Here is a 13,535-nt window from a genome sequence, read left to right as displayed (position 1 = left end):
TGTATGTGACAGACGAACAAGCAAAGTTCTGTCTACCGACACATCTATGCCCAGTTCCCGCCACACGTTATTATACTTACAGACTTGTCCGCCAGACAGATCTGACGGACACATCTGTACGCATCCCTACAACAAATTAATAATAACAAAGCGTACATACACCTACTTTTACCGAACTCTTTTGTTTTAGATATCTTAATTTTATATTAATTTCAGTGAGCTTTCTCTCTCTCTCCTATTTATTAGAAACGTACTTATGTTCTGTTTCTGTGTTAGTTTTAGTTTAAATTTTCTCTTTTAGGTTTCTGGGTGCCCTGAAAATTAGTGTCGTGTCGGACCAACGCGACATATGACACAACTTATACTGAACAAACGGCATCCTATTTGGTTTTTACAATAGGGATGTTGACTATTTTTTAGAACTGTTTTCATTTTATAGATACACGTAAGTATTGCAAAAAATTTTTTTTAACTTCATCTATAATTTTTAATAAAAAATCGACGTTCATTACCAGCACCAGGTTTGACAACTTGTCTGTACGTGTTTCTCACGCTGTGACGTCTGAGCGCTCCGATTTGCGTTTGCAGTTACGTGGTGCTGGGCATTATTTTAAATACTTTTAATTATTTTTTATTAATTTATTACGCATATTTATACAAACACACAACAAAATATGATTTTCATTTTCTAATATTCCCTGCTATGGTAAAAACATAAAATTTTATATATTCGCGTTATAAACTAGATTAAAAAGTGAAACTGTTAATTATAGAGTAGGATGAAACTCAGTAAGTCATTAATAATGTATTGATTTTGAGCAGTGAATAATCGCCAATTATATTCATGGCGTGAATAAAATCTACCTTCTTGTGTGTAAATTAGTAAATTGTAGGAGGACGTTATAAGTTTAAACCTTTTTTCTTTGTTGTATTAATTTAAATGGATTTCTGTTTCTAACAAAGCGGCTTAAAACTGAACAAACAAATGGTACATTCCTATTTGTATCCATTCCAGGACGATGTGGGAACAATACGAAGAATAATATATATTTATACATAATCCCAGTTATTCCCGCTTGGAGTTTGTTTTATGAAAAAAGCAGTTAAATTAATATTCGTTTGACCCGTAGTGAACGCGACACCCTATAGATGTACCTATGAACATCTTAGTTACCTACATAATATAATTAATTAAATTTAAAACGTTTAAAGTCTCCATCAATGTGTACAAAAACTGTGTACAAATTTTGATTTTGACCCATTTTATGTTTACGGATTATAAAACACATGTCATGCATCATACGCCTTAACTTATTCAAAAGGAATAGTAACTTTTCTGTCGTAAAGTAAAACCAGTACGTGTTATAGAAGTTTGTAACTATGTCAGGCGGTCCAACAAAGTAATCCAATTTCTAGATGTACAGAAAAGTTTACGATTCCGCCTAACTTCGACTCTGAAGCGAACTAGAATGGAACTACGTGTTGCTGACAAGTTATTATAACTGAGTTAATTAAATTAATATTATCTATCTATCTATTTTTATATACACATCATTTTTGAAGCCATCCAAATACTTAGAAGTTGATACAAATACAATACTTCTGTAGTATAAATATAATGCGAAATCAAATAAACCATCGTAAAATATAAGTACCTACGTCTTGATTAGGTAATATTTAAGTAGGTACCTATAACAATAGTTATTAACAAAAAAAAACATAAAAAAAAGGAAAATGAAGGAAAGTGATATTTTAAATATGAACAGGATATTAAAATTCCTGGTTAAGTAAGATAAGCATAAGCAGCATACCCTACTTTCCCTAGATAATTGAAACGGATTTATTCTTTTTTCACAAATCCTTTACATAAACTTCCTGAGCTCTGCTTCTTGATACAAAATTAAATTGAATTCATTTTTTCATTCCGCATAAATTGAAGTTCAGAAATTGGTTTTTACTTAATATAGGTATATTTTTGTGTTTCAGGGTCCCAATAAACAGTATGACATAATATTTGCCGCCATAACTCTACTATGGGACGTACACTAGAGAGGCGAGGATTAATTTGAAATAGATACCTATAATATTTACTTGGTCTATCGAAGAGTTTTTTGGTTTTGGTTTGGTCATATTATTAGTATGTCTTTCTCATCACGGAACAATGGTGTTCCGGACGATTGGGAGGCGTGCGCGGAGCCGAAGCCAACACGTAGAAGCCCTTTTGACACTTAAATGAAATGTAAGGCGTATATTATTAGTATTATTACCATATTAATAAAACTGCATTGATATTCATGTGCCACAAACTACATAATAACAAGCGCGGGTAATATTATAAACATGCTCTAAAATAAAGACGACAAAACATAATTCATCTATATATCTTAAACCCTCTATGATGCGTTAAAAATACCAAATTACGGCCAGTATAAATATAAACTGTTTTATTGCAAGAAATTTCTTATCTGCGATATGTTATTATTGCGTAATAATAACTTCGATGTCAATTTAATAATGACATACAAATTACGAACATCTCTGGAAAACAAAGGAATTTAATTTGACCTCATTTCTAGTATCAGTCGAGATGACGTTTTATTGAGTGTGTGTTCAAATGCCGCAATGACTGTTGTAATTGTAACATGCGGTTCTTGAACACATCATAGAGAGCTTATAAAACGTGTGTAGATAAAACAGTCTATGTAAATATGCATAATTAGTCATTATAACACTCGTCTGATGTAGCAGCTTAAGCTTTAATCATATGGGTATGACTACATACAAAGGAACCTGAAATTGTGCCAACAAAAGCTCAACGATCGATCAAAGGGAAAGGGAAATAATTGTGTACCTTTTTTTTCCTAAAAGCCTCAATCAGTAGGTCGATATCCTTCCGCTGCAGCGGGAACTCGAGGTCGGGCCCGCGAGACAGCTTCGGCGGCGCCGTCTCGTCCACACCCCCGCCCTCGTCGGACTCCTCCGAGAATACTTGCTCCACTACAACATTAAAGAAACCCTTACCAAGATTATTGAAATTCCTTGCATTTTAATTCCAAATCAAGTTCATATTTTTAAAGATAGAGCGCTTTATTTTTAGGGTTCCGTACCCAAAGGGTAAAAACGGGACCCTATTACTAAGACTCCGCTGTCCGTCTGTCCGTCCGTCTGTCCGTCTGTCCGTCTGTCACCAGGCTGTATCTCATGAACCGTGATAGCTAGACAGTTGAAATTTTCACAGATGATATATTTCTGTTGCCGCTATAACAACAAATACTAAAAACAGAATAATATAAATACTGAAATGGGGCTCCCATACAACAAACATGATTTTTTTGCTGTTTTGTTTTCGTAATGGTTGGGAACCCTTCGTGCGCGAGTCCGACTCGCACTTGGCCGGTTTTTTTTTTCTAAATAACTGATCACAAGATTATAACACATATCTACATCTAATGGAAATGTCGTCCGTAGTCGTGGAATGATGACGTGGAAATGGGGAATTTAATGGGGTTGGCAACTGTCAAAGGTTCGCATAGATGGCGCCATCATAGCTTGCCCCTTTCTCTAGTTTTGTTTAATGAGATTTGGCTTAAAGAGCTGACATCCAGGCCATAAAATTCCAAAAAAAAAAACAAGAATTTGTCACATTTATAGGGATTGACAGGGCAAGCTAAGCTTGTGTCATCTGTAGAAAATACTTCGACCGGCCAACCCCATTCACAAACATAAGTACCAAATTTCATGACTGATCTTGTCATTATGACACTTGCCCTTACCTAATTAAATTAAAGGCTTACTTGCTGAATAAAAAACTACTAAGTCTAAAATTAAAAAAAAAACCGGCCAAGTGCGAGTCGGACTCGCGTTCCAAGGGTTCCGTACATTAGACAATTTAAACAATGTATTTTTTATGTGAAATGTATGTCTTTAAAAAACCCGTAGGGGTCGGATCAAAAACTAAGTAATTAAGTCCGACTCACGCTAGACTGCACATTTCTAATAGGTTTTCCGGTGATCTATAGGTAAAGATCTATTTTGTGTATTTTTTTCATTTTTGACCCAGTAGTTTCGGAGATAAAGGAGGAATGGTCATTTTTTGCCTATTTTCTTGAATAACTTCTAAACTATTTATCTTAAAATTATAAAGAAAATATATTTGAGATTCTCACAATGAGCTCTTTCATATGATATGTAATAATAAAATAAAATAAAATTAGCTAAAACGGATAAAAAGTTTGACCGAAATCTTAAAACAATGTTAACTGACTTAGCATGCTACAGCGTCGACGAATTTGTTGAAACGTGTACTAACCCTAAGTAATTTATCTCCTAATTAATATGTATAAGCAAATTTATACCTTATAAATTAAAATGACGACTTGTTAGCCATATGCGACCCTATTGTCTACTGTTTACGAACCTGCTTTGCTCAAAATATGTTTTATTTAATAATAATTAAGTTTAAGTGACATAAATACTTACTCTAGAAATGTTGTACCTACTATGTACCTACCTATTTTACTGACCTGTAAAACATTAACTTTTACCAATAAATGTCTTGTATCTTGTATCTTGTAACACGATATAGTTTGACAAACTTTATTTTTTAACACGCCATTTTTTAGCTACCAACACGTTTTCCAAGAAAGGCTGGGCGTTTTTGCTGACTTTCCATTGTATAATAGTTTCATATGCCGCCAATTATTTTTCACCCGAGAACGATAGCCTTTTACCATCAAGGTAAAAGGCTATCGTTTTCGGCTCTTGCCTCTATTAGTATTACTGGCCGCGTCAATTTTATGTGTTCTTCATTTTCAATGCCGTCAAAATATAAACTAAAAAACATGCAAAACTATTCCAATTTTATGACAAATACGGAAAATGGCTGGCGCGTTATTTTTTTACGCAGGATTCCAATGCGCGCGCAAGTCAAAGGCGCGAACGAAATCGACAAACAGCCAATTAAAAAAATGTAAAAAAGCTAATATTTTCGTATTTCTAACCGACGGATGAATATCAAATCGATAAAATGTTATGTTTATCCATTAATGTAATTTACGAGATAATTTAATTTATAAATTATGTTTGGTGAGATAAAACCTCTTTGAACTAACATTTGAAACCTAATAGTTGATTTAAAAAAAAATATTACTCGACCAAATTAAGAAGGCTCCGTTTCCATGCATATTATTAGCAATCTTAATTTATCTTCTTAACTCAGTCGGATAATATAATGAAAAAGCACGAGTGTTATAATATACTGAAAAAGCAAGCGTGTTTAATATCTAGGATTATGAGCCAAAAATCGGTGGAATAAAAATGTCGTTGTGAGCAAGTGTGTTGAAAATTGTGTAATGTACGGAACCCTAAAAAGGCGAGTCCGACTCGCACTTGACCGGTTTTTTGGCTTCGCGTGAATCAGGTATAGTCATTAAAGATTTCGTGGCTTCCTCGCTGACTGCATGGCTAATGTTATTAGTATCGATTTAAAAACTATTTTTACAAGGGTTACTGCGGTTCATCGTAAATTGATTGCACCAACGACCAATAGAAACTGAATAAATGGAATAAAACTAAGATTGTGTGGCATTTAAACCGTGGATTTCGTGTGACACCATTTCAGAAATAGCCACGACCTAGTTTTATCTGCATTACCAAAGGTCATTGCAATTCGTACATTAGTTGCATAACCCACGTCGTGTGTACAGAATGAACGATACCGCAACATCGCGTGTTGACGGTGTTTCGCAAGCATAATTAAAAAGTTCAGTCTTCACTGACGTCGCAAAAATATGGTTTATCGTTGAACATTTCATGGAGAGTTGGAAAAACAAGTTGCAAACTTCAATTTGCAATTTGTTATGAATCAAACAAAAAACGAAAACAATGAAAATGAAGCGACCACAGTGGGGCTTAAATCATCATAGATACATCAGTATTCAATAGACCTTACCGCAGCACGATTGTTTTACTAATTAAGCTACGGAGCGAGTAACAATGACGGTATTCGGGTAATTTTAGTGCTTTCGATATTTGTTTATGAATAACAAATAACAAACTACCTACAATATAAAATATCGTGTAGTGAATTGTACCCCTTAAGTGCTACCCCAGGCCACACTAGCGTCTCCCGAGCGTTGGCGTCTAGTCAACTCTATGGCCTCAGCTGCCATGCATGCTGCTTTTTAGGGTTCCGTACCCAAAGGGTAAAAACGGGACCCTATTACTAAGACTCCGCTGTCCGTCTGTCCATCTGTCTGTCACCAGGCTGTATCTCATGAACCGTGATAGCTAGACAGTTGAAGTTTTCACAGATGATGTATTTCTGTTGCCGCTGTAACAACAAATACTAAAAAGTACGGAACCCTCGGTGCGCGAGTCCGACTCGCACTTGGCCGGTTTTTTTTTCATAGCGCTGACTAGACGCCGATGCTCAAAAGACGCTAGTGTGGGGTGCCCCTAAAAACATAGGAACAATCAGGTACTCTTAAGTATCTTTTAATCAAATAACAAGGGTAAAAAATACAGAGAAAATCAAGTAACTCGAGTACCTAAGTAACGAAATGTGAGATCTGAATTAAATAGCACTCTAATAAGTTTTCGATAGATGACTATGATTTGGCAGTGAAATGAAATAATAAATAAGACTAACATTATTAACAATAAGACTTTTAGGCGATATTTTTGGAAAATACAACTGTAGTTTTGGTAACGACCAAATTATGATTTATATTATAAATTAAACGTGTTGATAATGCCGAATTACCGGTTCTGTTTTGAAAAAAAAAAAAACAAGAGAATATCCCGTGTTTTGTCGCGTGTTAAGTTTGTTATTTATATGACTTCGCCTTTTAGCGGCAGCTCTCATCCCAACACGTGACGTGGCAAGTGAGGATCCGAATAAAACCTTCAAGAAAAAGTCGCTGAATAATATAATATTCAGATTTAGAGCTCAGACGGAGTGTGGATTTGAAAAGTATTATGATAACTTTATACGGCGTCCGGTGGCGAGAAAGTGACTTGTGGTAGACTATTCTCGCTCTACAATTGTACACCCAGCCGCAAAATTGCATGGCCACTTTATGAATGAATTTCATTCATAACGTGCCCATGCAATTTACAGCTTGCTGTACATGCAAATTTGTAAAACAGCTTTTTGTGAGAGGAGAAGATCGCCCGTGAAGAAAAACTCGCTCAACGTTTTTCGCTTGTTTACCGCTGACTGCCGCCATTTTTGGAAACCTGTCATAGCAAAGTTATCAAACTTCAAACGCGGTTTAGCTACCAATTTCTGGTACGGGATACTATTGGAAAAATACTAGCGAAAGAAACAGTCCCTGAAAGATCATTTTTAGTAAAGAAACCCAAAAGTTACACGTGCCAAGCATTTGGAGTCGAGAAGTAGATATTCGAATATATAATTTTATAATGCATAATACCAATTTAACTTCTATTTAATATCAGTGTGTCGCACTCCCACATGCGACCCGCCAAGCCGTTACTTAGTAGTACTACGGGCTGTTTCGTGGTGGTATTTGCTACGGGAATAACAAGTTATCTAATATCGACACCGACAAAAGGAAAATACCAAGTTTTCTTTCACTAAATAATTGAAAATATCTCAGATGTTAAACGCTCGAGTAAAAGGGTCAATTACTTTAATTAGAAACACGACACCGGTGGTTGCGCCGTCGCATTCTTGTCTTGCAGACCGTATGCCGTAGTCACGGTTCTATTTCTTTACCGCCCCTATTAGATGTAATGTCTTTCATCTCCATCCCACAGCTTCATTTAACAAACTCTATCCTCCCTTGAAAACAATAAATCAATCCTGTCAACGTAATTGATTTACCTACCAATAAACCAGTTCGCCTCGTTCAATTTATTTTCTGATTTGTAAATCCGCGAAAAGTAATGAAATAAGACTTAAAAGTGTATGTTGCATATGCTAACTGCCTAGTATACATACGAATATAACAATTTCAAAAGTTTAGTCCTATCCGGATGAAAGCTTGACAGCATGCAAGCAGTTTATGCAGGTAAGAAAAAAAAGAAGGAAAAATCTCTTGTCAAGTGGATTTTCACCCCCCCCCCCCCCTCCTTTCCCCAATTTCCAGTAAGTAAATAAATATTCTTTACTGCATTAATAACATTACATTTTACATGTAATTGGCTCGATTACTTCCCCATCAATTTTTTTTTCTTACCTAGTTACACAAGCTACATGCTACATGCATGACAAGTTGTATGTGATGGGACTGTACTTTGAAGTCGGACTATACAGATACAGTCATAAATGTAATAACTTACACACAGAAGCAGTCCGCGACGTACGCTCCGACGACACCCGGCCGCTGCTGTCCCGCATGTGGCTCAGTAGCGCGTTGAAGAAGTTGTACAGCTAAAACAGACGCCAGCGTCAAAACATTTACTCGACATATGTTTGTAAGAAACTATAGTCGGACTAAACTAACTCTGTACAGATTTTGCAACGTTCACCAAGGAGGAGTTTTGGCCGAAGGGTGTCAAGTCCCGCCGATACCGCGGCCGGCGACTTGACACTGTAGGGTTGCGTATTGCATATTGCATCGCAGCCATAATGTGTATCTTATAATTCGGATGTCCCTAAAACCAACGCCAAGACTTAGAGGGCTTATAGAACAGCTGATGGGCTACAAGATTAAGCAAATTTACCCTTAATTAAAATCTCATAGTTTTTGTGATTTTTTAACCTTTTATATTTCTTTTATAACCAGGATTCTCATACTTATAAAAGTGCCGATATCTCAGACCTTGATGAGACTAACGCATTTACTGCCAGCTTGCTACTACTCGCTCTACGCTTGTAACCGATAACGTTCTTTTTCCGTTTTGTTGGAGAAAGTGCCTTAGAACAGAGAACCCGCCTAGCGGGTTGCCGTTTGGCGCGGTGGTGAAATTTATGTTTTTTTAAACAGATTTATTTATTTATTTATCAATTATTATTACTTACCCATTTTTTTAGCGTTCCGGAGGTAAAATAGCAAAAACGGTACCCTTCGTCTGTCTGTCCCTATGTTACAGACATTTTACTCGGAAAGTACGAGATATATTTTAACGAAAGGAACATAGGTGTGTTTTGTAAGCCGCTACTTAGTTTTGAACTTATAAAAATATATTTTTAGGGGAGCACTCCAAACATTTACCTAACTAGAAGTGGAAAAAAAAACATTTTCAAGTAAAATCAACGTATACCATTCGAAACGTCTATAAAAATAACATTAAGGAGTACATGTAAGTAAATATTTTTGGGAAAAATCGCTCCGAAAGTACAAAAATATTGTATATGTATATATTGAGTATTTTTTTTAAACTTATCCTTATTAAAACGATGTAAGTGCCGCGAAGATACGCCTTTTTTCCTGTATGACTTTTTGTATTGTATGAAGGTACAGAACCCTCCCTTATGCGTGGTCTGAACGCACTTGGCCGGCTTTCTTTTTAATTAATAATACACCGTTACGTATCGCCCATTAGGCTTGCCTAGGGACAAAGGAACAACAACGTCTGTCCATTAAATATCCGGGGGCCAATTATTGAATTTCAAGCGCTCGATTTCGTCACTCGAAAATCTGTAGAAAATGGCAAATAGCAATAGAAATTGGGAATCTAGTGTATTATATTAACGTTTTCAATTCTATTAGTAGAATTTAAATGCCTATAGTATTGGAGATAATATATTGAAGGAAGCCACACGAAATCGAGCGCTCGAAATTCAAAAATCGGCCCAATGTACTGTACTTAATCTCCTTTTCATGTCTGAAATATTAATCTAAGCCCCAGAACGTGCTCACTGTGCTCAAACGAGATATTTTTTCGATCATAAAATTTATTTCATTCACACTGCCACATATTATATCAAAATTAAATTAGAAATCTATTCAATGTATTCATTTAAGAAAAAAACATTTAATGATAGGTACCTACTTATTTAACGCTGTGCTCTGATTTTATCGTGAAGTGCTTATTATTAGACAGTCATAGGGAATAAGGATCCCCTTATTCGGATGTGTCGGAATAAAAACTGGGGTAGTCGGTCGTTTTCAATGATCTAAAAAAATTAAGGTCTGCTGTGGGGCGCGGACGACCGGGCAAACATGGAGGGTGATGAAGGCTTAAAATAGGTTCTCAGTGAAACAAAACGAATGCGCGATATTTTGAGCCTTTGTTCTGTAATCTGTTCAGTGGGCGAAATGTGCGCAATATTTATGAGTCTGCAAAGTGATTTATCACAATTACAAGATAAGCCCTTTGTTTAGCTTCCAAAATGGCAGTCTCTTTGGAATTATAATCGTTTATGTTTCAATATTAGTCGAAAATAGAGTCAAAATATATGCATAAAAGATCCGAGCAAACTAATCTTAGCACCGGATATTTGTGTAGCTAACGGATAAACTAGGTATTTTATAAAATGGGTCAGGTCGTGAGGTACAATTCTCCAAGTCCATGGTCTTCATCATCAGTAGCCTTACCACGAGTTTGATATAATATATTTGCTAGCGTGGTCGTAGGTAGTGCGTGCGTGCGTGGTAGGATGTGGTAGAAAGTAAGTTAGGTAACTTACTTTCTATCCGTCTGGGTCGTACTGGCATATTAGTGCGAGAGAGATGTATAGAAAGTAAGTTACGAAGACTTTAGCGAATATGTCAGTGTCAAACTTGTGGTAAGGTAATAAGACTACAGTTGCACTCCATCAAATTATAGTGGTTTTCAAGAGAAAATGCTCGAGTTGCTTAAGAAAACACCCAAATCACCATACGCATATGCCTTTAAAAATTGAGGAGTACCCTCATTTCCTCATAGATTCCGTCATCAGATCAGAACCAGATTAATATGGGACCACCTTGGAGGTACGTCCTTTCGAATAAAAAAATAATTACTCAAATCAAACCAAGGGTCTCGGAGTAATCGATAAACATACATAAAAAAAACATAGCCACAATGCAGACGTGAAAGAAAGAAAGAAGAAAGAAAGAAGAAAAAAGGAAAGAAGTCGGTTAACAACAACCCAAGAGCTGAATACCTAAACGTCAGAAAATAATGACAAAGGTTCCTAAAAATGTGAAATAATGAGCTGAATGAACTGAGGTGTGCTCAATTCGGTGAGTGTCTTTCATGTATTACATATGTACCTATACTTGTGTGTTTACGCGGCTGGCTGGGCACTGGGCAACGATAAGGCAGCGTACCCGCGGTCGTTCGAACCTATCTAGTTACCTATTTGCTTTACACACCTCATTAACAGATGCATAGTTAGTAACATCATATTTTAGAGTTGACAATTACCAAAGAGGATATAATAATATAGAGCGGTACTGTCATAGTAAATTTTGTAACCCCTGTAAATTCACTGCCATCTATCGACATACTTTAAAACTAAAAATGAAGATTTATAAAAATACGTTAAAATGTATTTAAATATGGATAAATGATTTTTTTATTTGCATTTTTTATTTTTATATGATTTTGACCCATGTTCTTTCACTGATATACGTTAAAATTATAAATAACAAAAACACTGCGTTAGGATCCTTGTGAACATTCATCAACTGGAAAGCTGCAAACCTCACTTCATAAAGTTAAGAATCCTGACCTTAAGTGTGTCTATTCGTAAAGAATAATGGAAACCTCTTTCCCCAATACTCGCGATCGGCCCACCTACGACCTAAAACTAGACTAGCCACACAAAACTCTACTTTGCAGATGATCCATAAAGGCCCCTTTGGCATGGCCATAAAAATATATAATAAAATCCCAAACGAAATAAAAGAAATAAATAATTATAGTAACTTTAAAAATGCATTAAAAACTTACCTAGTAAAAAAGCATACTACACATTAAATGATTTTTTTAACGATAATATGGACTAATAACGTTACCGGCACTGATAAAAGTTTGAAAAAAGGTTACAAGAGTGACCATTATAAATTATACACTTCAAACAAAAAGGAATTTTCCATATCGGAAAATCTGGAAACAACAATACTCTCTAGTGGTTCTCTAAATCATTGCCGAAAATTGTTTTGCCGAATGTCATTTCGCAACCAATTATTCGCATAATTTATTTCGCCGAATGATCAAGTGGCAACTAAACATAATAATTTGTTCGATTTCCGAACCTAACAGCAACGGTAGTATTATTTTATGATTATTGAAGTGTGAAACTCGGACAATAAAACTTCGGCGAAAAGGCAGAACACCCTCGTTAGGTAATCCTTTCGTTCCTTCGATGTTTTTAAAACGAAATTCTGAATTACAAAATAGAAGTTTTACATACTATTCATAAAACTTTACGGGCCTGATTTAGTTAAATTATGTTTTATCCCTTGCTTATACCTTGCTTACAAATATTTAAGTCAAAATGACAGATAAAGACAAAGGTTTCATAGATAATTCAGGCCAGTAACGCGTTTATGAATAACGCCATAAACTTCTACTAGCTCTATTTTATTTGTATAAAATTTTTTTGCAAAGAAAACGAGTAAGGTGCGTTGGGGTAATGGTTGAATGGGTTTTCCATAAGGGGCAAGACAAAATCATCCGTATGTCGAAGCATTACGGGCGACTTTTCATCCTACCCCTCATGAAAAACCGTTTTAATCTTACCTCAACGCACCTTACTTAAATGTTCATGCCAAGTTTCATGTAATGTCGTTTTAAAATGAGAGCGTAGGTATGTTCGATTTTATAGCATTTTCGATTTTCGATTGTATAGGAGCGGTTTTTTGGCGGCGGGTTCATGTGATTCCTAAGTCGGATGAAGTCGTATATAAGAGGAGAACATTAAAAATGGATTCATAAAGCTTAATGAATAAGGTTGCGACCGTTGCTATTGAAACGCCTATTATCTGTAAGTTATACAGCATTTTAATTTCGAGTTGTTCTTACAATTTGGTAGGGTTGCCTACTTAAATGAAAAATCACTATGCCAGTCTAATTTTCTATTTAAGATCCAAAGGCACGCACGCTACGCTACGTTTCATAAATACAAATACGAGGAACGAATTGAAGACATCATTACATTTCTCCTGCCACGCTCATACGTTCTACAAACGCGTAAAATAATCTCATAAGTAAATACAGCTCCATAAACGCTAACCCGCACACACACCACATACTCGTGCCCAGAATTATACGCCATCTACTAATATAATTTAAATGGGTTAATCATATATATTCTTCGTATTTTACGTGACAACATTCATATCACGTCAAACATGTAACCAAATACAAACACAGTGCTCTTTTATTATTTAAGAATCCTTGTCACAAATAAATCCTAACGAACATCGAAATGAAATGCAAATCTCGTCATGCAAAGTGGCGTCAGAGTAAGTAAATAATAAGTAATTTACATTTTAGAACCTTGGTGGTGGTATAGTTATTTACGATACAAGTGCGGAAAAGAGGAAATTCGAAACGAGTGGCGATAAATTAAAACACGACCGCAGGGAGTGTTTTAAATCGACACGAGTTGCGAATTACCTTTTCGCACGTGT

The 13,535-nt window shown here is 35.7% G+C and overlaps 1 protein-coding gene and 1 long non-coding RNA gene across 3 annotated transcripts in view; one reads left to right on the top strand and one right to left on the bottom strand.

The window, feature by feature from the left end:
* The window catches only part of LOC134741408 (serine/threonine-protein phosphatase rdgC), a 152,668-nt gene that overhangs the window by 63,361 nt on the left and 75,772 nt on the right, over positions 1–13,535 (bottom strand). For both annotated transcript variants that reach the window (XM_063674178.1, XM_063674179.1), the window contains exons 4-5: positions 8,308–8,398; positions 2,852–2,997 (exon numbers count right to left, since the gene is read on the bottom strand). In XM_063674178.1, coding sequence (XP_063530248.1) covers positions 2,852–2,997; positions 8,308–8,398 — 237 coding nt within the window. The remainder of the gene's footprint in view (positions 1–2,851; positions 2,998–8,307; positions 8,399–13,535) is intronic.
* LOC134741418 (uncharacterized) overlaps positions 1–13,535 on the top strand; it is a 233,174-nt gene that overhangs the window by 163,082 nt on the left and 56,557 nt on the right. The window lies entirely within an intron of this gene.

This window comes from Cydia strobilella, chromosome 5 (genome assembly GCF_947568885.1).
Source record: "Cydia strobilella chromosome 5, ilCydStro3.1, whole genome shotgun sequence".
NCBI lineage: Eukaryota > Metazoa > Arthropoda > Insecta > Lepidoptera > Tortricidae > Cydia > Cydia strobilella.
This window is presented reverse-complemented; position numbering and strand designations above follow the sequence as displayed.